Consider the following 24,802-nt stretch of genomic DNA (forward strand, 5'->3'; position numbering starts at 1 on the left):
CTATCAACTGGGACTATCTGCAACAATATTCACTCCAGCAGATTCTACCATCCTCCAGTTTGCTGAGTCCACTAATCCTGCTCTAATAGCACAGCCTAGATGTTCAATTATGGCGGTTATAACCACCGTTCTCCGTGCCCTGATGGTAGGCACGGATAATTTCTATCAGGTTTGGAAGCACAGCAGGATCCACATGAAAACCCACTGCCAAGATACTAAATTATTTTACAATATGCAAATGAACCGTCTGTAGCACCGAGTGTGCCTTCATTGCTCCAAACTGCTACACCCCAGCCCACTGCTTTAATGTACCTTCCGTCCCCTCTCCTGTTTCAGTAACAGGGCCAGAGAGGTAAGCTGAAATCTCACCTGCCCTTGTGTTCTTGCGTACAAACCAGTGTGGGGGCATAGCAGTTTGGAGCTACAGAGCCAACATTGGTGCTTCAGAATGCTAGTGTTACATTTAGGAGAGCCTGACCTATCCAACTGGATTGCTGACCTAATATGCTTCTGAATGTTGACAGACTCCCCTTAAATATACTGTTGCCATAAGACAAATTTTGCAATTTTATGAATGAAGTTTAATGCTACCAATACTACAAGAAAAGACTAAATGTGCTGTTGCAGCATGAGAAATTTGGTAATAAATGTGACTTAAAAGTGGCAAGTCTGTAAGGAAAAATAGTTAGCTTAAAAGGGTTGTCCTGTTATGGACACATCCCCTACTCATAGGACAAGGGATAAGTGGCCCCTCAGTGGTCAAGAGGATGAGGTACTGAAAGTCCCCCTAAGGCCTCCTTGTGAAAGGAGCATCAGTGCACTTGAGTGATTGACACGCCATTCACTTCTATGGGGATTCGGAGGCTGCAATCTCAGGTAGCATCCACAGACCCATAGAAATGAATGGAGTGCCTGTCACACAAGAACACTGGTGCGCCATTCACGGAGACTTTCGGTCCTCTGTCCTACTGACCCCTGGGGGGCTTTAACTACAGCAGTATTGTAAATTCGGTAATGAATACAGCTTACAACTGGTAGTGCTGATGGCACAGAGAAATACAATAAAAAACTTTTTTAAAAAAAGTAAGACTATGTAAAACAAAAATGATCTGTGATTTCAGAGATTTTCACTTGTTTTTACAGACATGTATTCTTTTATATAATATCTATAAAATGATCTTCTGCACCCACCGCCCCTCCTGATTAACTGAGAGACTGATGCAAGCGATAATTGGAAAGACGCCTGATTCACAGGTCATTTGATTGTCCTACTAACACATTGGCGGACATTTTTGTTCATCCAAAATGAATCATAAAAGGTTCGATTTCATCAGGAACCACACTTTCTTTTTTTATAAATTTTGGGTCAAATCCGGTTTGTTACAAACTAGTTTGCCCAACTCTGTAAATATATATATATATTTTTGTTAGATCCGTATTCCTATGGGGCAAATGGGGAGTGTCATGACAGTCTTTGTATTTTCAATCTTTTCGTTTCCATCATTGCCAACTGAACAGGCATGTTAGTAAAGAAATTTGGGCCAATAAATGTCAACCAAATTATATTATGTACTTGTTCGGTTCACAAACAAAATACTAGACACAATCACTTAATGTGCAGGTATTGTCAAAATCAGAACAAATTATATTACAAAGGAACAGAAGAAAAGCAAATTCATACCTCTGATGGAGGATTTCGAACTCTTTGCAAAAATTGTTTTATCATTTCTTCTGGCTTTCTTGCTATTAAATAATAATGAAAAAAATGATGACAAGGATTAAAAAACAATCTTCCATAAACACCCCCGAGTAAAAGTAGTAAGACTGTTCTAATGTCCCTAGGCTAGTTTATTCAGCAAAGGTGCAGAAAACTGGTATTGTCAGCCTATACCTCAGTGTATATTTTGAAAACTAAAAATTAATTGTACAGGTGGAAATAAGAGACTTTAGAATATTTCTTATTAAAGATATAGGTTTTCTTCTCCGCTTTTCAGGCTGATACTTTCTCCATATTAGTCTATGAAGAGAGGAGGGGTTATAGAAAAGACACTCAAATAATTGCTGCTCTTAAACTGTACCATTGCATTCAGTGGCATAACTAGGAATGGTGGAGCCCCGTGGTGAACTTTTGACATGGCCCCCCCCCCCCACGATGCTGAAGACCTTGACCGACCCCCTCTTATGCATTCCTGCGCGCTATGCATTCCTGCACACAGTATTATCCCTCATAGTGGCCCCTGCACACAGTATTATCCCCCATAGTGGCCCCTGCACACAGTATTATCCCCCATAGTGGCCCCTACACACAGTATTGTACCCCTTAGTGGCCCCTGCACACAGTATTATCCCCCATAGTAGCCCCTACACACAGTATTGTACCCCTTAGTGGCCCCTGCACACAGTATTATCCCCATAGTGGCCCCTGCACACAGTATTATCCCCAATAGTGGCCCCTTCACACAGTATTATCCCCCATAGTGTCCCCTGCACACAGTATTATGTCCCATTGTGGACACCCATAAATGATTATTATACTCTGGGGTCTTTTCAGACCCCAGAGTATAATAATCGGAGACCCAGGGGAATAAAAACATAAAAAACTACTGTTTCTTACCTGTCCCCCGGCTCCTACGCTGTTGGCCTCTGCTGCCGTCCTTCTTCAATGACGTCGGACGTCACATGACCCGGGAAGCAGGCCGGGTTCATGTGACGTCAGACAACTAGGAAGGAGGCCTGGCAGGATCGTGGAGAGGTAAGTAACAGTGTTTTTTATGTTTCTTACCACTCCCGGTTCGCCAATCATTATACTCGGGGGTCCGAAAAGACCCCCAAGTATAATGATAGCAGCGATAGCTGCTGTCACTGGGCCCCTAATGTCCCGGGCCCTATGGCAGCTGCCTCTGCTGCTATGGCGGTAGTTACGCCACTGATTGCATTATTTTTTAACATAGCTTGATTGTACGTACAATGAGGCAATTACCAGTGGCCTGGCGAATCCTACTCAACCCCTCTCTGCTCAATCTAGTTGTATGTGTGGAATACTGAGACTGATCATTTAAATAAAGCAGTAACATTGAAGATAAGGAGCAGGAGAATAGCTTAAAAGAGGTTAAGGAAACAGATCTCCTTAATAAGACATATCACAAAATTTCTTATGTTCACATACACTATTCATTTATGAAAACATTCTCTTAAAGTGGAAGAACTTCCTTAAAGAGTTACATTGTCCCAAGTCAAAGAAGACTTTAGCACACATCTAAAAAGACATTGTTACAAAATACGGCTGCAGAGTTTATGCTTTAATTCTAGAGAATTGCATCTTTCCAAAAGACTAAGTAAACATATGTTTTGCCTCATATCACCGTTTACTATCTATGAATTATAGAGCGTATACGAGAAGTTTTGGTGTGTTTGGCATCAAGTTTTTATTGTGTAAATCTTCCTATATTTACAGTGGAGCGCACTTAACCTTACAACACTATAAACAAAGATTTTGATGAGTAAAGATTTCCAGTAAAGAAACCCTTTGAAGCTGTGCCTCACATTTTTTATTGGTGATTTTTCGACTAGTCCCTTGAATTCCGGGAACTGGACGTAGATCTCTTTTCTTTACTGAGGGAGGACGTAAAATAGGAGACGCAGGGACAGAAAGACAGACAGGAAGTCCCGCAGCGCTCATCAGGAGGCCACTAATGCCTAATAAAAAAAGAAATAAAGTTAGCAGCCATGCTTTGAGATATGTCTAGTGTATGTTCATTATTATTTATGTAAGATTGATGTGATTTAGAGAAGATTGTTACCTGCCAGAGCTGGTGGGATTATTCCTGAACCTTCTACATTACACAGAGGCAGTGGAGGTACCCTGCAATTTGCAAAACAAACAAACATCTTTATCTTTGTGGACCAGAATACCTGAACCATTCTTGCAAAAAACACAGTGACTAACATGCCTAAAAAGTCTAAGCAATAATCCTAGCTTACCTAGTGATAGTCTTTTTTTCACGTTGATGACCATCATGCCATGATCCAGTGGTTTCTGGCTGGCTTCCAGGCCAACTGGCTGATTTTACACTCTGTACCAGAAGACATTGAGGACAAGCACATGGTGGGGGACTCCTACTTCTTCTCAATGAAGTTGATCGAGATAAACCTCTGCCAGCTGATTTTGAGTGACTGGAGCGAGGATGGGGGCTTGCTAGACCAGCCTTTGAGACAGTAGTTCTTGACTGAGACCTGACAAACCCAGGCTTAGCATCTGAAGGTCTAGAATTCGATCTCACAAACCCAGGTTTTGAGCCTACATTCACAAAATCTGTATTCCTTATAGCAGAGTAAGCATCATCATTCCGAGATTCTGATCTAGTTAGCACAGGTCTAAATTCCATCTCTCTTGAGTCAGACCTGTCATATCTAGGTTTAGAGATAGACCTGACCAATACAGGCTTGCAGTCAGATGGTTGAGAATTAGACCCAGTAAATTCAGGTTTATTGTAAGGTCTAGAATTTGATCTGAGAAATTCAGGTCTAGGTTCTTCTGGCCTTGAAATTGATCGGCACAATTCAGTTCTATATTCATCAGGTTTTGAATTTGATCTGAGAAATTCAGGTCGCGTTTCTTCTGCCCTAGAGATTGATCGGCATAATTCAGTTCTATATTCTTCAGGTCTAGAATTTGATCTGAGAAATTCAGGTCTAGTTTCTTCTGGCCTAGAAATCGATCGGCATAATTCAGTTCTATATTCTTCAGGTCTAGAATTTGACCTATTTAATACAGCTGTATAATTTGAAGGCACTGACTCTGACATTACTAGATCTGTTAAGTCTTTGTATTTTGATTCTGACCGTACAAGTGTAGGTCTAGAAGCTGCTCTTTTAGAATTAGATCTCACTAATACAGGACTACAATGATCATGTCTACAATCAGAATTTACAAGTGTCCATTGTGGTTGGATATTAGACTCAAGAAGCAATGAATTTGTTTTCTCTGACCATGGACTGGAATCAGGTGTAGTGGTTTTACAGTATGAAGGACTATAGCTTGGGTTTATTACACTAGCTTCAAAATTAATTAATTCGTTGCTACCATTTTCTACATCTTGGTTACAGTCATTTAAAAGATCATTAGAATTCACATGTTCATGACTGGATTGTAAAGATCCCTTACTATAATTCACCACGGCAGAATTAAAGTTCATCAATATCTGGTTGGAGTTCATAAGTTCATGATCTGAGTTACTCAACATGTATCCAACATCAGCCATCCCATAATTGTAGTTCACAGGCTCATTTCTGGAGTTAACTGGCCGTTTGTGTGAGTTCATATTCATCTGGTTATGGTCAACTAATAAATGGTTTACTAATGTTTGGCTTGTGTTCACAAGTGTATGATCAATGTCCTTTTGTTCTTTGTTGGAGCGAGATGTAGCTGTTTTGGGGTTCAAAAGAGCCTGGTTGTTGTTTACTAGAAATTTGTTGATGTTTAGTAGCTGCTGGCCAGGATTCACTGGGATTTTGTAAGTAGAATATGATCCATATTTTGAATTTCCATTTAGAAGTTGAGGCATCACAGGCTGAAAATTTGTATATTTCACTCCAGCTGTAGGGTAGGGAGTCTGAGCTCGAGCGTGGACTCTTATTCTCCTCTGTGAAGGAAATTCTATTTGAGTCATAGTTCGGAAGCATATATGGGATCCACTGCAGGGCTCTCCAAGACGAACACCTGGCTGCTGTCTCTCAAAAGCTTCCTGGATCAAGACTGATAATCGAGTTTCAAAAGGGATCCATTGTCCTGGGACTTCTTCCCATTCCCACACTATACCTCGCCCAGGTGCACTAGAAGAGGAAAAAATAACTCTTCTTGCTGGATATAGAGTACCTGTAAAAGAAAAGTAACAGTCAGTACGTAAATTAAGTGCGATAACAATATAATACAATCCAACAAAACAATATAATAAATATTCCATAATATATTTATAATCTAATTATTATATAAAGGCTAAACGAGAACACTACCTTTCAATGTGGTGTAACATATTAAAGAGGTTGTCCAGCTGGGGGCAGTAAAAAAAAAAAAATTTCAAAAATGTATACTCACTTGTCCCTGTTGCTCCAGTGTCCTCCTGTGCACCCCGGTTCTTCTGCTCTGGCGGCATATTCTGGAGTACCACTGAAACCGCTGATTGGCCTCAGCAGTCACGTGACTGCTGAGGCCAATCAGTAAAGGGCCTGCAATGCCACTACCTGTGACATCACAGCTCAGTGGCTTCAGTGGACCTCCGGAAGAAAACTGGGATGAGCGGGAGGACACTGGAGTATCGGGCCAGGTGAATATGCATTTTTTTTTCACTGTCTCCAACTGATTTAAATGGGGGTTGTTCATTTTTGCCTGAACAACCCCTTTAAATTTCTGTCTTATGTCCCATTTTGTGGTGATAACCACAATCTTTGAAGTTCCCATATACCTATAAAAATAACTGACAACCATATACTCATTTGCCTGACAACTATTCTTCCAACTCTTGAACACATACATACTTGGTTTCGTCATGCATGGATGTATTGTCAATAGGAAAAAGAAAGAAAGCAGCTGCCAGACATCTCTAGTAGTAGCTCATCTCTACCAAGAACATAAGGATTGAATGTTTAAATTCAGTTTGAATTAACCCAGGAGGAAGTGCGGCACCAGGTCAAGATGACATAACCCCCCCCCCCCCCCCCCCCGAGTTCTAAGGAAATTATGCACAGTGATAGACAGACTTTATATTTAATATTTAAGGATTCAGTAATGACCAAGTTTGTTCCATAGCATCGCTGTATAGCAAATGTGGAGCCAAAATTCAAAAAGGGTTACTTTAAGTACCACTGCCCATAGCAAGAATATCCCATATACATTGGTGCAACGTAATCTTGCTGAGACCTTATAACAATTTATATTCTAGATTTTTATAAAGTATTGATAAATTCCAAAATTGATTAATGAAGTTCTTTTTATTTTACCTAGACATTACTGGGAAGGAAATAAATGTCAGATCTGCAAATTCTAAAAGCTTTTCCTCTGTGCCATTATATACCTGCCTAAAAGGTTTGTTGCACAAACAGAGAATCAGTCATGCTGAAAGGTCAAATATTGACAGGTTTTTTTTTTTCAGGGGTATGTGTGATATTCACGTCAAGCCACCATGACCTGGAGATAATCACTCAGTGCTATATATATGACTAGACATTGATGAAACATCACTGGAGAATTTATAGCATAGACTGACAGCTAAGATATTACATAGTTATATAATACAGTTTAAAAAAGATACGTCCATCAAGCACAAAGTTTATAAGATGAAAATAAACTTTAACATGTTGTAAGTTCTGCATTTTTAACTGCATTTGCACATGTCTCAGTTGCCTTATTGTTAATTCATCCTTCAATTTCATAAGGTTAAAGGGGTATTTCTATTAACTAACCCCTGTCTCACTACTGGTGGGCAAGCATGCACAGCTTTCTCCATTCACTTCTATGGGAGATACGATAATTGCCAAACCTGTCTGTGGGACCTGTACCTATCAGACATTTGTTAGGGTTGTCAGGGGAACACAGTTGAAACTTGACATTACATTACGGACCTAACTCCAACCTGGACCACCTACATTTGAGAAACTGTGTATATGAAGTGGACTAGAGATGAGCGAGTAGTACTTGATCGAGTAGGTATTCGATCGAATACTACGGTATTCAAAATACTCGTATTCGATCGAGTACCACTTGCTATTCGAATGGAAAAGTTCGATGCAGAACCAGCATTGATTGGCCGAATGCTATACAGTCGGCCAATCAACGCTGGTTCTTTTCCTACCTTTAGAAGTCTTCTCCGTGCAGCTTCCCCGCGGCGTCTTCCGGCTCTGAATTCACTCTGCCAGGCATCGGGCCTGGGCAAGAGCCGACTGCGCATGTCTGCTTGTAGTGCGGGCATGCACAGTCAGCTCTGCCCAGGCCCGATGGCTAGCAGAGTGAATGAAGAGCCAGAAGACGCTGCGGGGACGCTGCACGGAGAAGACTTCTCGGAGGATCCAGCCCGACCCTCACTCGTGGACTTGGTAAATATAATTTGATCGAATTGTCTACCCCTGAAACGAGCATTTTCCTCCCATAGACTATAATAGGATTCGATATTCGATTCAAGTAGTCGAATATTGAGGGGCTACTCGAAATTAATATCGAATCTCAAACATTTTACTGTTTGTTCATCTCTAATGTGGACCAGTCTCTTGTGGGGGCAATGGTATTTTACACTTATATATTAATATACATGAATATGTATGGGGAATCCAGCACCAGTATAATGTGGAGAGAATTATAGAAGGGGGCTTTGTTTCAGGGTGGATAAAACTATGAAATCATCCATCATGGTTTTTCAATCTTCACAATGTAAAAAAATTTGGGAAATATTTTTTGTCTCTTATGCACCTTTTTCTTAATAATTGAGGTGATTGTACTCCGTGATGTAAAACTGTGAGAGAGTTCCTAGGAGGCAACTAGATTATTAAGTCAGTTGGAAGGTCTCCATTATGATGAAAAATTAGTCTTGTTGGTAAAGATGGGTGAAGCTCCGAAGATTTAGTTTTGGGTACGGATGAGTTGGCTCTCAAGTTTGTTTCAGTCAGATAGAACTGAAAGTGGATTTATTATATTCTGGGATCTCTTCCGACGACAGTGTATAATATGTGGAGGCTCAGGGGAGGTGTAAAAAAATAACAAATAGTTATACTCACCTTTCTTTGTCTCTTTGGGTCTCCTTGCCATATTAGGCGCTCTCTCTCTTAGCCCTCTCATGGTCTCTTCTGGTCTCCTGAGTGACCTCATTTGTCTGAGGTCATGCTGAGGCCTGGGATTGGGACTTAGTGGTTACATGGTGTGCACCAAGTGTCATGAGAATTTTTGCCTATCGGTTTATTGGTTATTTTTTATGGTGACTTTAATCCCCCACTTCAAAGAACAATAATTTCCATATCATGATCTAAAGTATGGTCTGTAAGTAATAATTAAGAGTTTAGTGGCGTAACTACCGTGGAAGCAGCGGAGGCAGCTGCCACAGGGCCCGGAACATTAGGGGGCCCGGTGACAGCCGCTACCGCCGCGGTTTTTTCTTTTTTCTTAATAGGCCATTACCGGCTGGAGTTATTTCAGCCGGTAACGGGCCCTATTTACTTACTGATCCTGGCTGGGCTGGGCCAAGCCATAATACCGATCCTGGCTGGGCCGGGATTGGTATGTGAGACCGCGGGCCCCACAAAGGCTATTATTATACTCGAGGATCTTTGCAGACCCCTGAGTATAATAATCAGAGGCTCGGGAGACGTAAGTAACATAAAAAAACTGTGTGACTTACCTCTCCAGGCTCCAAACAGGCTTCGGCCTAGTTGTATGACGTCTCTGACATCACATGAACCCGGCCTGCGTCCTGACGTCACTGAAGAAGGCGGCGGAGGACTGCAACGGAGCTGGGGGACAGGTAACAGTGTTTTTTTTTATATTTTTATTCCCCTGGGTCTCTGATTATTATATTCTGGGGTTCTGAAAAGACCCCAGAGTATAATTGTTTATGGGTGCCCACAGTAGGACATAATACTGTGTGCAGGGGCCATTGAAGGACACAATACTGTGTGCAGGGGCCACTATGGGACATAATATTGTGTGCAGGGGCCACTGAGGGACATAATACTGTGTGCAGGGGCCACTAAGGGATCAATACTGTGTGCAGGGGCCACTAAGGGATATAATACTGTATGCAGGGGCCACTAAGGGACATAATACTGTGTGCAGGGGCCACTAAGGGATATAATACTGTATGCAGGGGCCACTAAGGGATATAATACTGTATGCAGGGGCCACTAAGGGACATAACACACACAATGTACTATATTTAAAGAAAGTCTGTCACCAGAACAGCACCCATTAAACTATAAGCACAATCAGATAGCTGGAGATCATGTGAATAAAATGTTGTTTTTTTCTGCTTTCCAAATGGTGCCTCCATTACTGAGATAAAATCTTTGTTATTTGCTGTCTGGTGCAATGTGAGCATCAGTGTTGCTATCATCATACCATAGAGCTGTGTCATAGTAGTGTCCACTCCCTCCTGCTCTGCCTGGGACCATTGATAATAGCAGGAAGGTAGTTTTTTTGGTGCAATGAAAGCAATAGTGATGCACCAAACAGCTCATTCTTTGCATATTAGGAATAAACCTAATATCTCAACAATGGTGATGCTGATTGGAAAGTAGCAAAAAGCATTTTATTCACCTGAACCCTGGCTATCTGATTGTGCTTATATTTTAATAGGCACTGCGCTGGGTAGTGATTAAGGGGGCTTCCGACTGTGAATTGCCAGATTGAAGAGTAGCTCAACTCCAAGACTTTTAAATTCTCTTTGACAAAACCCCATAGCGTTCTACTATAAGTAGAAATTTATATGCACATTTATTTCTAATGAAGCAAAGGCATATCAGTGTCCTACACAAAGTGTCTAGTTGGTGGCATGAGCAAAGAAATGCTTTGTCTGAATCCACCCTCTAAGCAAAAATGAGGAATATACCAGATCTGTGTTGGATGTGATGACATACAAATATCTCCTGTTCTAAGAAAGCAAGACTGTATTTCATAATCTTTCATTCCACCATACCACAACCTTCAGGGTAACCCTGCCTTTTTTTCTACCCGCAGTATTCCAACAGTTTGTTCAGTCCCTATTTTATTATGTATAGTAGTTGATAACCATGAACACTGATTTTTGTTAGGATATCATGACAAATTGTTCCGTGTGAGCTACCCTAGCTTTATTCACTATTGTTTGCTTTCAAATACAGATTTTCTGAAAGAGCTTGAGAATTGTAGCGGACGACCTTCTTTTTTGAAAAGATCTATCCCTTCTTTGTTTAAGAAGCTTGCAGCACTACAAGAAAGACTCCACATCATTTGCTCTGCGAGTTGAGGGGTTTTCTTTCATGAGGGACATCAGAGGGAAAAAACAACACATTCTTCTAAGAAAAGTTAAACCTCAATTGTTATTGAAGGAGCTGGGTTACAATTACCTGACTTGTGGTGACATTTAAAGCATATTTATACGCAGAGTTTATCAATTACTTTTTGTTCAGTGAAACACGCATGTGATTCTATACAATGGTCTTTTTTACTTTAGGTTTATTTTCCTTTGTTTACTTTCTTCCTCTTTTCAATCAAGAATTTCTCATCATTAAAATTTCTGGAAATAAAAAAGATTTGGCTCCAAATCATATTAAATTATTCTCATACCACAATATTATATGATAATATTATATTATACTGATATATAATATCATATTATAATGATTACTATATATTGTAGTTTCTTTGGACATATCTTTTATTCATTCTTTTTTATTCTTTCTAGGCTCCTTACATATTGTGTCCCCTCTGCACATTTGCTGTATACACCAAGAATTCTCCTGGTTCTGATATATGTTCACTGTTGTACAAAATGTTCTTTATTCCATAGAGAGACGTTCCATAAAAAATAGTGTGTATATATATATATATATATATATATATATATATATATATATATATATATATATAATTAACACAGACGCAGTGGCGTAACTAGGAATGGCGGGGCCCCGTGGCAAACTTTTGACATGCCCCCCCCCAACCGACACCGACGCCGAAAACCTCGACCGACCCCCTCCTCTGCACTCTGTTATGTCCCTTAGTAAGCCCTGCACACAGTATTATGTCCATTAGTGGCCTCTGCACACAGTATTATCCTCCATATTGGCCCCTGCACACAGTATTATACCCCATAGTGGCCACTGCACACAGTATTATGACCCATAGTGGCCCCTGCACACAGTATTATGTCCATTAGTGGCCCCTGCACACAGTATTATCCCCCATAGTTGCCCCTGCACACAGTATTATCCCCCATAGTGGCCCCTGCACACAGTATTATCCCCCATAGTGGCCCCTGCACACAGTATTATCCTCAATAGTGGCCCCTGCCCACAGTATAATCCCCCATAGTGGCCCCTGCCCACAGTATTATCCCCAATAGTGGCCCCTGCCCACAGCATTATCCCCCATAGTGGCCCCTGCACACAGTATTATGTCCATTAGTGGCCCCTGCACACAGTATTATCCTCAATAGTGGCCCCTGCCCACAGTATAATCCCCCATAGTGGCCCCTGCCCACAGTATTATCCCCAATAGTGGCCCCTGCCCACAGCATTATCCCCCAAAGTGGCCCCTGCACACAGTATTATGTCCCACTGTGGACACCCATAAACAATTATTATACTCTGGGGTCTTTTCTGACCCCAGAGTATAATAATCGGAGACCTGGGGGAATAAAAGCATTAAAAAAAACAGTTGCTTATCTGTCCCCCGGCTCCTATGCTGTCGGCCACTGCTCTCGTCCTTCTTTAATGACGTCGGACATCACATGACCCGGGAAGCAGGACGGGTTCATGTGACGTCAGACAAGTATGAAGGAGGTCTGGCAGGATCGTGGAGAGGTAAGTAACAGTATTTTTTACGTTCCCTTACCTCTCCTGGTCCGCCGATCATTATACTCGGGGGTCTGCAAAGACCCCCGAGTATAATGATAGTATTTGTGGGGCCCCCTGTGTCACTTGCCGATCCTGGCAGGGCCCGTAACGGCCTATTAAAAAAAAAAAAAAAACGCAGCGGTAGCGGCTGTCACCGGGCCCCCTAATGGCCCGGGCCCTGTGGCAGCCGCCTCCGCTGCCTCTACGGTAGTTACGCCCCTGAACAGACTCTTATAGGTCATCTGTGAAAGGTATGCATTTGACGTTCCCATCAGGATAAATCAGGATAACCTTAGATGGACATTGTATATTACAAAAGATATATGTTGAAATAATAATATATTTTTAAAAAGAGGCCAAGCCATAATAGATTACAACCAATAATCATTGGTATATGTAATGGCTTTATGGAAGTCATCACTTGGTGTTACATTTTATTGCTTCTTCTGACTAGAGATGGGCAAACCTCCTAAGATTCATTTCATGTTCAGGTAGTTCAAGCCCCAGATACATTTTGGGTCAAACAAGTTTGGTATGAACAATAATTTAAATCAGCTTAAAACAGTGTATAACACTGTCAGGGCTCCTAGGAGTCTATCTATTCAATTTCTATATTTCTAAGGCAACACAGTTGAAGATATGTCAAAGTATAAGTGACATGTTGAAAAACTGATCATAAGCGGAGGATACAAACTCTGACTTTAACCATACACTGCCCTGCCACTCGCTTTTTGTACCCTTTCTTTGGGGATAAAGGTGCTTTCCTGTGGGTTTTTTTTTATATTGCAAAAAGCAATGATTTGTAGAAAAAATATCTGGTTGACTTGGATGACTTATAAGTGCTACACGCATGTTGTAATTTGGGATTCAAATTTGTGGCTGTGAGTCTAGTTGGGAAGTGATGGAAAATTATTTTTCAAAAAATAAATCCACCAAATATTATTCCATTATGAGAGTGAATGTGAAGTCTGTTTCATTTTTTTAAAAAATACTACTAACACTGTGGCACCAGTAGTGAGCAGATATGCACTCTCACGTCATCCTATCTATGATTTCTATCACTATCTGCCTATAATTATTTAAATCTGACTAAATTCTACTATTTCTAACTTGATCCTCTAGCTCTATTGCTTGCAAATTTGTAAGCTTTTCAGATCTGTGCTCCACTTGTACTGCACAATTGTGCCTCATAATTGTGCTTACAGAACCTTATATAGCGTATATGACATCAGCACTGTAAGGTGTCCACCTACCACTGTCTATTGGCTGACAGGTGGTACTACAATGTCACATTGACTTATAAGATATTGGTGGCCATTTCACTTCATCTGAGACAAATCACCATTAGAGATGAGCGAGTAGTATTTGATCGAATACCTCACCACCATAGGAATGCGTGTAAGCGGCCGAACATCAAGGGGTTAAGCGCATCGAATATTCGATGCGCTTAACCCCTTGGTGTTCGGCCGCATACATGCAGTCCAATGGCGGCGAGGCATTTGATTGAATTATACTTGCTCATCTCTAATCACCATTTGTTAATTTATTTTTTTTTAGAAATCAAACAATTTGGAATATTTGGGTCGATCATTCTGACTAACATTAACAATTTCTGGTTACATTAATCAAAAGTGCATGACCAGCCTAATGGGGTTGTCAGGGATTTTTTTTTAGGCTGACCCTTAGTATAGGCCATAAATATCTGATCATCTGAAACAACAACCGGTCCCCATATGAATCAGATTCCTGTGCTATATAATGTACAGAAGCAGTTGCAGTAACAGGTAGGGGTGTTGCACTATATAGTGTACAGGGAGGTCCATTGTACAGTGTTCCACTATATAGTGTATTGTGCTATCTGCTTCTGCCAAACAATGCTACTCCATAATGCTGATCTTTGCCAGGGGCCGGCTATAATCCCCCCTATGATCCTAAGTACAAGCCATTAAAAAAAAAAAAAAAAAGCAATTCCTTTAAGCCATGTTGTGTAACTTTCATGCAAATTGGAAAAATTTTAAAAATTGTTAGTTCCAGTTCCAGTAATTGATATGACATAATATTGTTAATATTTCATATATCTTATCATTATAGTTTAAAGTAATCATCTAATTTCACAGAGAATATGTTGTTAAAAATATATAAATATAAGAGCTATATTCTAACTGTTATGCAAAAAAAATTTTGGGGAAAAAAATTGTGGAAGCAATTCTTGCATTCACTAAGCATTTTCTAAATTTAAAATCTTACTTTAGGAAGTGAAAGAAAGAGAATGAAAAAATGCTATTCTCAAAAGATTAGCATCAAGATGGGAACTGTAAATTGCACAATGCTGAATGTTGCACTGCAACAGGTGTTGGGCCACAATGCTTTGTATAATGCAACAATTGTGAAGGTAGTGTTTCCCAATGAGGTAATATGATGGTCTTCTGACAGGGGTTTAGCTGAAAGGAGACTCCCGTCTGGTCCATACCAGGGGAGTGTCACTGTGACAGGGGGCAACAGTTAGGGGCACTTTAGGACTGTGAGAAAAGTCCCTTTTCCCAGGACATTATTAATTCTGTTTCTTATTGTCTGTGAATAAATCTTTTGCTCTCCTGTGCACTCAGAACCCCCACCAACCCCCTCCTCAACTATCTTTTAGCTCTCAGGGCATCTGTCTTTTTCCTATTCATAGCCCAGCTGGTCCACCCCTCCCCACCAAGATTCCATTTTATCCCCCCAGAGACCAGAGCCTGAGGGTCAACCTTCCCCACCTCCTAATTAATGTCTAATGAGCAAGAGATCTGGATACAGGCTGACACATAGTGCTGAACACTAGGGTGACAGATATTTGTGTAACTAACAACTGCAAATGGTTTTGTTGCTCAGAGGAGCACCAGGAGGTTCAAGGTTTTTAACTTAATGGAAGTATCTGCTGACGGGTCGTTCAGACTTTGCATTCTTTATGCCATCATCTGTCTTTGACACACTTTTTTGAGAGTCAAGCTATTATGATATTTATCAAACATATAAATCTGCAATTTATTGATTTTATCCATACTGTTGGCTTGTGAAACTTTACAAATCAATATTCTTTAGCAAAAGGTTAGCCCAAAAGGCTATATATATCCACTTTGTGACCTTGACTACATATACTGAACAGACAAGCTAATCCTGTGCCTAAGTCTGGCATATACTTTAGGCTAAAAATTAAGATCTCTAACTAATTCTAGTTTTTGCTTCTAATGGTGACCATACACACTAAGTTAATGCTGGCTGAACCTGACAGTTTTGGCAGGACTGCGCACCTACTCAATGCACATTGATCAGTCCCATGACTTCCCTACAGCAGATGTCAGGGCAAAGAAGGTTAATCTATTTGAATTTCAACATGACCAATCCTTTTTTTTTCTCAGGAGAATGAGGTGTCGTACAGCAGCTCACCCCTCTCCCCCTATTTAGAACACATGTATGCTCAGGCAAGCCAAGGGTTTTGTAAGGAATAACTGTAGGGTCAACAGTTACCTAATACATATGACCAGCCTTAAAGGGTTATTCTTATCTCTGCAAATCATTGCAGAGAAGGGAATAACTGTGCACCATCCCGACCCTAAGACAGGACTTACAGAAATAGCCAAGCAGTGCTGCTTTACTCCCATATAGAAGAATGAGAGCTATACAAACAGAATAGCACATTTAGATGTTCTGTTTCCGTAACTTTAAAGAGTGTATCTCATCTGCGCTATGCTATTTCCATAGCTCCTATTTTAATCCATGGGAGTTACGGGAACAACATAGAGCACTGATCAACTATTCGTGTAGACTTGGGAGTAGTTATTCCTTGCATGAAGGCCCACTTACACTGGATGATAATCGGGTGAGCATTTGCTCCTGATCAATATCCCATGATAATATGTTCAGTCATCCAACAACAAGCAACAATTTTTTTTCCCTCTAGTCCCCACTATTTCTTAGCAATCAGTGCTGTTACCCCATAGAGAAAACTAAAGTCTTCCTTCTTTCTTCTTCTGTTCCTTAGCTGCTATGGACTCCTAGTATATCTTTTCTTCTCAGATTATGTGTGTCTACTTCCGTAATATATTACTGTGTATTATCCTGTATCTGTATTACTAAGCTGCTGTTACATGCTGAAATTTCCCCACTGTGGGACTATTAAAGGATTATATTATCATATTTTATGGCCTGATTAAATTATTGGGTTCTGTACTGTCAGATGGGCAATGTCAGGCAGGAGCAAGGGCATGTTTCAGAGCGCCAATAAGAGGCAGACAGCATCAGAGCTTACGTGCATATGTCTGACACCACTCACTTGACAGTAGAGTGTCTAATTTAGAATCAAACACCAAACTAAGGGTACGTTCACACTGCAGAAAACTTTTTCGCCGTGTGACTTTTCCTTGCAGCTAGCCACAATAGCATCCCACTTCTGATTAGGCCTAAATGAATGAATCAGGAGTGAGTCTCGAGTTGCGGAATCCACGGGAAGATAGGGCATGTCGCTTCTTTTTCCTGCTAGCTGGAAAAAAAAAAATCACTAGTTGGAAAAAAAGCTAATGACTCCTATTGAAATGAATAGGAGACGTTTTAGCAGGCAGATTTCACGTCAAAATCCACCAGCAAAAAACTCAATGTGAACATAACCTAACAGCACTTATTGCTCAGGAATGGCGGAGGCTAAAAAAAAAAGTCCAACTTCTCCAGAATCAGCTTCAGAAGCTTATTATAGGGTGTAAGGAACTGGAGTTGGTGGGGTTGGTAAAGCCAGCTTTAGTCCAAGTTATATGATAATTCTGTTGGGAAAGTAATGCTAGAAATCTCAAATTTAAGATAAGATAAGAAAAGATAATCCTTTAATAGTCCAACAGTGGGGAAATTTCAGTATGTTACAGCAGCGTAGTAATACACATACAGGATAACACACAGTAACGTATTACGGAAGTAGACACACATAAGCTGAGAAGAGAAGATATACTAGGAGTCTATACAGCGCCGCACCTCCCATGAGGCGACCTGAAGCGAGCGCTTCAGGCGGCGCTATGTCAGGACCCCAGGGAGGGCGGCATTTTTGATTATCTAAGCCAGTCCAGGACAAGCTGTCCTGGACTGGCTTAGCACCAAGCGGTGGTTTGGGGAGGCCACTGAAGCAGCGCTGCTCCAGCAGCCTCCCCTCACGCTCAGGCAGAGAGCAGGTCTTCTCCGTGCCTGCTCTCTGCCTGTGAACGGTGCTAAGCCCTGCCCCCTTCGCTCCGCCACGCCCCCTTCGCTCGGGGGGGGGGGGGGGGGGCACGGCTTTCTGTAGTTCGCCTCGGGTGGCGAAAGGGGTAGGTTCACCCCTGAGTCTATAGCAGCTAAGGAACAGAAGAAGAAAGAAGGAAGACTTCATAATCATTAGTTCTCTGTGCGGAGTGATCTTCGCTTGGTCTGATGTAGATTATACAGCCTGATCGCGGTTGGAAGGAAGGACCTGCGATAGCGCTCCTTCTCACACTTGGGGTGAAGCAGACGGTCACTTACAGTGCTGCCAAGTCCCATCAGGGTCCCATACATGGGGTGGGATTTGTTCTCCAGCATGGAGCTCACCACTGACAGTGTACTTCTGTCACCCACCACCTGTACTGGGTCCAAGGGGCTCCCTAGGACCGAGCTGGCCCTTCTGATCAGCCTGTCAAGTCTATTTCTGTCCCTGGTTGATATACTGCTCCCCCAGCAGGCCACACCGAAAAAGAAGTGTGTTAAATTTAGTGTGTTAAACAAAGGGTGTTGCCCACAAAATCAACTCATCCCCTATCCACAGGACCACAACTGTTAACAAGAACTGGGATGATTTAGATCCCAGTCTAAATGGAGTAGTGGTCGGGCAGCAAAGTACAACATGCTGCTGTATCTGGTGATCCTATTGCAATGAATGAAGCTGACGTGGTTGCCTCCTCATCACCACTCTATTCAGACTGGGGCACAAACAAGACCATTCCTCACAATGAGGCTTGTGTCCCAGTGGTCAGACACCCACTGATCTGGAACTTATCTCCTATGAAGTGGATAGGGAGTAATTTGATTTTGCAGACATACTTCTTTAAGCTCTGACATTAAATATCATCTATAAGTCTGGTAGCTACTGTATGTAGATATTTGTGGTTGAACATGAATATTCATATTATGAAGTTAGAAGGGATGAGCAACAACCAGAGACTTTTGCTATTGCTTGTGTGGGTAAAAAAAACAGGGAATAGGACTAGTTAAATGCAAACAGTTTATTGCTTCTCCTTTCTGCTCTTTCATCCACATAGCAGGTGGGTAAGGGAAGGCCAATCCTTGAGCATAAAATTAACGGCCCCATATACACATAAGCTATTTTATGTGTATGGGGGGCCTCCCGGCATTTTCTTAACAAATGTTGGTGGAAAGAAGAATTCGGCATGTTGAATTTCAATGCCTAAATCTTTTGTTCTCAAGGAAGAAAAGCCACCACCAAAGGTGTCTTGAAGCAGCTCAATTCCCTCTCCCCATTCAGAACATGCATGTGCAGCTTGGCCAAGTGTTTCTGAGTTCAGAATACAGTAAGTGGAGAAGAATAGTTGACGGCTCAACCAAAATTTGTCTGTAAGATATTGAAAGTGTATGGGCACCTTTAAAATTCTCAGCCTTAAAAATGTTCATGAGATAATATTAGGTTATATTAAACGCATCCAGTTATTACATCTGCACACCAAGAACACTATACTAGACACTAAAGTTAGCCATGCAATTCAGGTTGCCTCCTTATTTTTTATGAAATATAATAATTGTAAGTTATTTTTGTATTTCTATTCTTCTCAACATTAAAAAGGGAAAATTCCCTACAATGGGTAACATGACACTTGTAGTTTTTAAGGACAGAGCAAGTGTTATTTAGTCAAAAGTATCTTGTTACTTTAATCGACTTTAACAGTGTTATGTGGTATAGCAGAGGTAGTTTTAGGGTTATGTTTAGGGTTGTGCTGTAGTGTGAGCAATAATACACAGCTGGCTTCTAGCTCTGGGAGCTTAGAGCTTGAGGACTAGTGCTTAACAAAGGCACAGCTGTTCTGTCTGAGACCCCCGACCTGACCCCATACATAGAGAGAGACAGATAATGTCAGAAACACAAGGACATCCTGCTGAGATCTCTAGCTGTTCATCCTCTCATTTCCCCCTACACTCCCACCATTAACAATGAACAACACTATATCCACAAATACTATATGCATCTGAACATTGCACCCAATAGACAGGGACCTGCAGAGCATTTCTCCACTCAAACGCGTCTCTGGGTTCTAAAACCAGACTGGGTGTCATGTTGTGTGAAAGTTTCTCTATCTGGGGTGAAATCTGAGATTCTCTATAGGGAAGGAAATTAATCTTCCTAATGCTTTAAACAGATGATTCTTAAAGGAGAGAGTGAGCAAGTTACCAAAATCTACAACAGTTCAAGCTATTGCAGACAAATCGTATCGAGAAATATTATTTAGAAAAATGGTCATACGCTCACAACCAAGAATAAGGGTCAACATTGATCATATTCTAGTGAATTATTTCAAGTTTCAGAAATAAATTTTTGCCATAAAATAAGCTCTATCATTATATGTTATTCTAGACAGATCACCACTACATGGATCCACATATTTTTTGCCATTTTAATATACATAATGCCTTCAAGAACCCATTACCAAAGACTTAAAGATGACTTTTCATGTCCTCAGGCACCTGTGGTTTTATATACCACTAGAAAGCTGGCAGTGTAGGGGATTGTAGGGTTATAGGTTGGAATTGATGGAGTATTCATCCAACCTCATCTACTATGGAACTAGGTAAATATGTAGTGCGCTGAATTAAGCACACTGTCGGCTTTCCCATTATGTGCCCCAGTGCGTGGGTGGTGAGGAACACCCCCTCCTCCTGACAGTACTCGCCCATAGACTAGTACTGTGGGGGCTTTTCTCCCCGCTCAGAGTCATTACTGGGTGGTAGTGTCAGGAGGGCACCAATATCTCTTAACTCTGAATTCAGTGCACTGTTGACTTTCTAGTGGTATATAAAACCGCAGGTGCCCAAGGACATGAGACCTTTCAATACCTCCACCAACACCAATTCTTTGCCTCCACCACTCCGGTGCAGTTGGAATTTTCTCTACCCCCCCCCCCCCCCTCCTTCACCACCTGTTCTTGAGCAATGATTTCTGTTAGTTTAATCACAATTATTCTCTTTGCTGACAGGTGGGAAGTCTCAGACTGTCTGCTCCAGCACCGGACCGCCCACCGGACAGAAAAGAGCATAATTGTTCTGAAACTAGTAGAAATGATTGTTCAAAAACTAGTAGGGCTAGATAAAAAAATTTCAGCTGTTGCACAATCAGTGGAGTGGAGATCATTAAAAGATACAATGGGTTTCAATTGGTGGAGCTTCCCTTCTCCCCTTTAATATATGCAGACACTCAGCCAAGCGTTAAGGTGCCCATACAAATTAGGGCAAAGTCAACCAGACCTACCAATTTCAGAAGGAGTGGCCAACTATCTCATGTGTGTTGTCCTACTGGGTCCTTCAGACATCATTGAACTTTTGTTCTCTGTCCTTGTTTTCAGAAAACATAAAGGAACTAAATCACCACTAGAGTGTGTCTAGCAATGGCTTATATGGGCCAACAATTGGCTTAACTAGCATTCCCATTCCCAATCACTGGCTTTTGTAAAAGGTAAATGATAAATGAGCAAATGTCCCTCTAAGCGAATCTGATGGTCATTTTACAGAAATAAAAAAGGAAGAGGGATAGATCATAGATTCATATATAGGCATATATGGCTCTGTAAATTGCAATATGCAAACTACATGGATCAGACTCATTTTTCTATCCTTAGGGTGCGATCACACCACTACTGCTGTCCGCCCAGGGGTTTCCGTCCTAAACCCCTAGGAAACTGGACAGTGGGTGCCTTGCCAAAGGTCAACTTTAAAACCCAATCATTTGAATGGTGTCCGTATGCAGCCTCTCCGCAGGCACACAAAGTCCTGCGTGTTCGACTTTGCTTCTAGCTATGATGCAATGCTTTCAGACACCTTTTTATCATAGAAGTCGACACTTCTACTTCCATAACTGACTACGTTAGCGGTTTTCCAAGACTTACACACTGATAACCTATCCTTAGTATAGGTCCTCAATATCTGATTGGTGGAGTTTTGCCACCTAGGACTCCCACTGATCAGTTGTTTAGGGCTATGCTTGGTATTGTATCTCAGCACCATTTATTTGAATGGGGCTGAGCTACAAATAGGTTGTGATGAATTAACATGACGTCATTGGCCTGTGAAACAGGAGTAGCGCTCATGCAAGAGCAACTGCCAAGCTAAACAGCTGATCTGTGGGGTTCCTGGGAGTCAAACCTCCCATGATCAAGTATTAATAACAAATTATTGTATGTTCTCCCCGTGTTTGCGTGGACTTCCATCCCATACTCTAAAAACATACTGATAGGGAAAAAAAACGTAAATTGTGAGCCCATTGTGGGGCTCACAATCTACATGAAAAAAAAAAAAAAATCCTAAGTATAGGAACCTACAGAACCCCTTTACAGAACTTCAGGCAAAGAACTTTTTTCCATGCACCCCTCAACTGGCTGTCTGTCACTCTTCAGGCCTCGTATACATGTATACTGCCCTCATATCCCTACAATCCAGCTTTCCCTTACTCCTGCTCAGACTCCATTTTGACTTTAAGGGCTCGTTCACAAGGGGACAGAGGGGATGGATTTTGGCGCGGAATCCATGTCATAATCCGCCCCCTCACAATGGTGGTCTATGGAAACCACTAGCGAGCTGCCCTTTCTTCAGGCGGATTCCACGGTGCCCACTTCGCAGCAGCACCTTCCGAACTAGGCCCATTCATTTTGGGCATACTCCGGAGCGGAAAGCTCTGACAGTCGCCAGCAGGCGTTTTTTGGTCCCGAATTTGACGTAACTTCCCACGTCAAAATCAGGACCAAAATACGCTATTCCATCCCTGTGTGAACTAAGCCTTATATTTCTCTTTGCTGTGCTATCAATCCCATGATGCCTCAGCACAGTGTCACATGGGCTGCTACAGGACTATACTATCACTGCTGCTGGGGGACGGTGGAATTATCTTTTTCTTTACATACTTTCCCAAATACTCAAAGAGACCAAAAGTATATAGTCAGGTAGACTGCCCTGTGATCTCTATTATAGGATTGTGACACAAGCTATCTTACATAAGCAGTAGCTATTGATAGGAGATTATGTCCCCCTGTGGACAGCCTGTGTGGTACAATCCATGCTGTTTGAATCATACAGAAAGGTCTGAGAGAAAAGAAAGCCATGTTATTGTCAGGGGGTCTCCCTAAGATCCAGTGGCGTAACTAGGAATGGCGGGGCCCCGTGGTGCACATTTGACATGGGCCTCCCCCCCCCCCCCCCCGACCGACGACCTCGACCGACCCCCTCCTACGCATTTCTGCGCGTTCTATTATGCCCCATAGTGGCCCCTTAACACAGTATTAAGATAAGATAATCTTTTAATAGTCCCACAATGGGGAAATTTCAGTGATACAGTTTCATAGATGGTACAGTAGTATATAACAAGAGAGAAAAACACATACAAGCTCATGGCAGATAGAGAAATCCTAAGAATCATAGCAGCTAAAAAAGAAAGAATTGGCCCCTTGCACACAGTATTATCCCTCATAGTGGCCCTTGCATTAAGTATTATCCCCCATAGTGGCCCCTGCATTAAGTATTATCCCCCATAGTGGCCCCTGCATTAAGTATTATCCCCCATAGTGACCCCAGAGTATAATAATCGGAGATCTGGGGGAATAAAAACATAAAAAACTACTGTTTCTTACCTGTCCCCCGACTCCTACGCTGTCGGCCTCCACTGCTGTCCTTGTTCAATGACGTTGGACGTCACATGACCTGAGACGCAGGCCGGGTTCATGTGACGTCAGAGACGTCAGAAAGGACGTCAGGAAGGAGGCCTGGCAGGATCGTGGAAAGGTAAGTAACATGTTTTTTATGTTTCTTACCTCTCCCGGTCCACCAGTCATTATACTCGGGAGTCCGAAAACCCCCCGAGTATAATGATAGCAGTGGTAGCATCTGTCACCGGGCCCCTAATGTCCCGGGCCCTGTGGCAGCTGCCTCCGCTGCTATGGTGGTAGTTAAGCCACTGCTAAAATCACATGACCCAATAGCAAGAAGAAGACCCTGAATATCACATTGAAAGGAATAACTAAACCAGATAATCCTAACTACATATAGTTATACATATTGGGAGAGCATGTACATAATGAATGAATAATAAATTCCGGAGTGACTGGAGATATTTTGAAGAGATTTTTAAGCTTCCCAATTCAATGGACAGTAATTTTAAAGTGATTATTTTATACTTAGTGGTAAAAATCTTGGTGTAGGGTCAAGGCATCAATGTTGGAAAATCTTAATGTGCAAATACATGCTCTTCTGTGAAAGACAAGCGCAAATCCAGGAGCATAACAATCACAGTCACAGGGGGCGCAACTGTGACCAAGGGGGTGACCGTAGCACCATAATAGTGATAAGGGAATGCCTGGTTCCCCAACCGCATATTAACATACATATTGTTAATGAAAAGGCCTGGCATGCCACTTTCCAATAGTAGTCTGCCCAGTGGAGGTGATTAAAAATAAGAAATACTTACACTCACCTCTCCTGGGACTCCAACTGTTCCCAGTATCCTCTTCGGGGTTCTTCCAGCTTGTGACTGACATTGGACGTGCCAGCATAATGGCAGGTAACCACAGTCACAGGCAGAAGAGGAGGATGGTGTAGAGAACCGGATGGAGTGAGGGTGCCCAGGAGAGATGAGGTAAGGTGAGTATAAGTATTTGTTATTTTTCAATACCTACCCTGGGCCTCCGATTATTATACTCTGGAGTCTGAAGCAACCAAAACCAGTGTATAATAATGGCACCAAAACTAACTGGAGTGCCAAACCTAATGAATATCCATTGAATTTCACGGGGTTCGCTTGAAAAGGCTCAATGGGTACTCTTGGGAGCATTTTATACTGGGGGGGGGGGGCACTGTGGAGCATATTGTACTGTGTGGTGGCCACTGTGGAGTGTGCAGGCCACTATGGAGCATTATACTGTGGGAGCCATTGTGGAGCATTATATGGGGGGGCTCTGGGGAAAATGGGCCCCCTTCACTATTTATATCACAC

The 24,802-nt window shown here is 41.9% G+C and overlaps 1 protein-coding gene across 1 annotated transcript in view; it reads right to left on the reverse strand.

Annotated features, from left to right (window-relative positions):
• The window catches only part of DTX4 (deltex E3 ubiquitin ligase 4), a 41,041-nt gene that overhangs the window by 12,433 nt on the left and 3,806 nt on the right, over positions 1–24,802 (reverse strand). Inside the window, exons 2-5 of the mRNA XM_075258529.1 lie at positions 3,982–5,875; positions 3,801–3,862; positions 3,544–3,696; positions 1,682–1,743 (exon numbers count right to left, since the gene is read on the reverse strand). Of these exons, the coding sequence (XP_075114630.1) occupies positions 1,682–1,743; positions 3,544–3,696; positions 3,801–3,862; positions 3,982–5,875 (2,171 nt within the window). The remainder of the gene's footprint in view (positions 1–1,681; positions 1,744–3,543; positions 3,697–3,800; positions 3,863–3,981; positions 5,876–24,802) is intronic.

Source organism: Leptodactylus fuscus, chromosome 10 (assembly GCF_031893055.1).
Source record: "Leptodactylus fuscus isolate aLepFus1 chromosome 10, aLepFus1.hap2, whole genome shotgun sequence".
NCBI lineage: Eukaryota > Metazoa > Chordata > Amphibia > Anura > Leptodactylidae > Leptodactylus > Leptodactylus fuscus.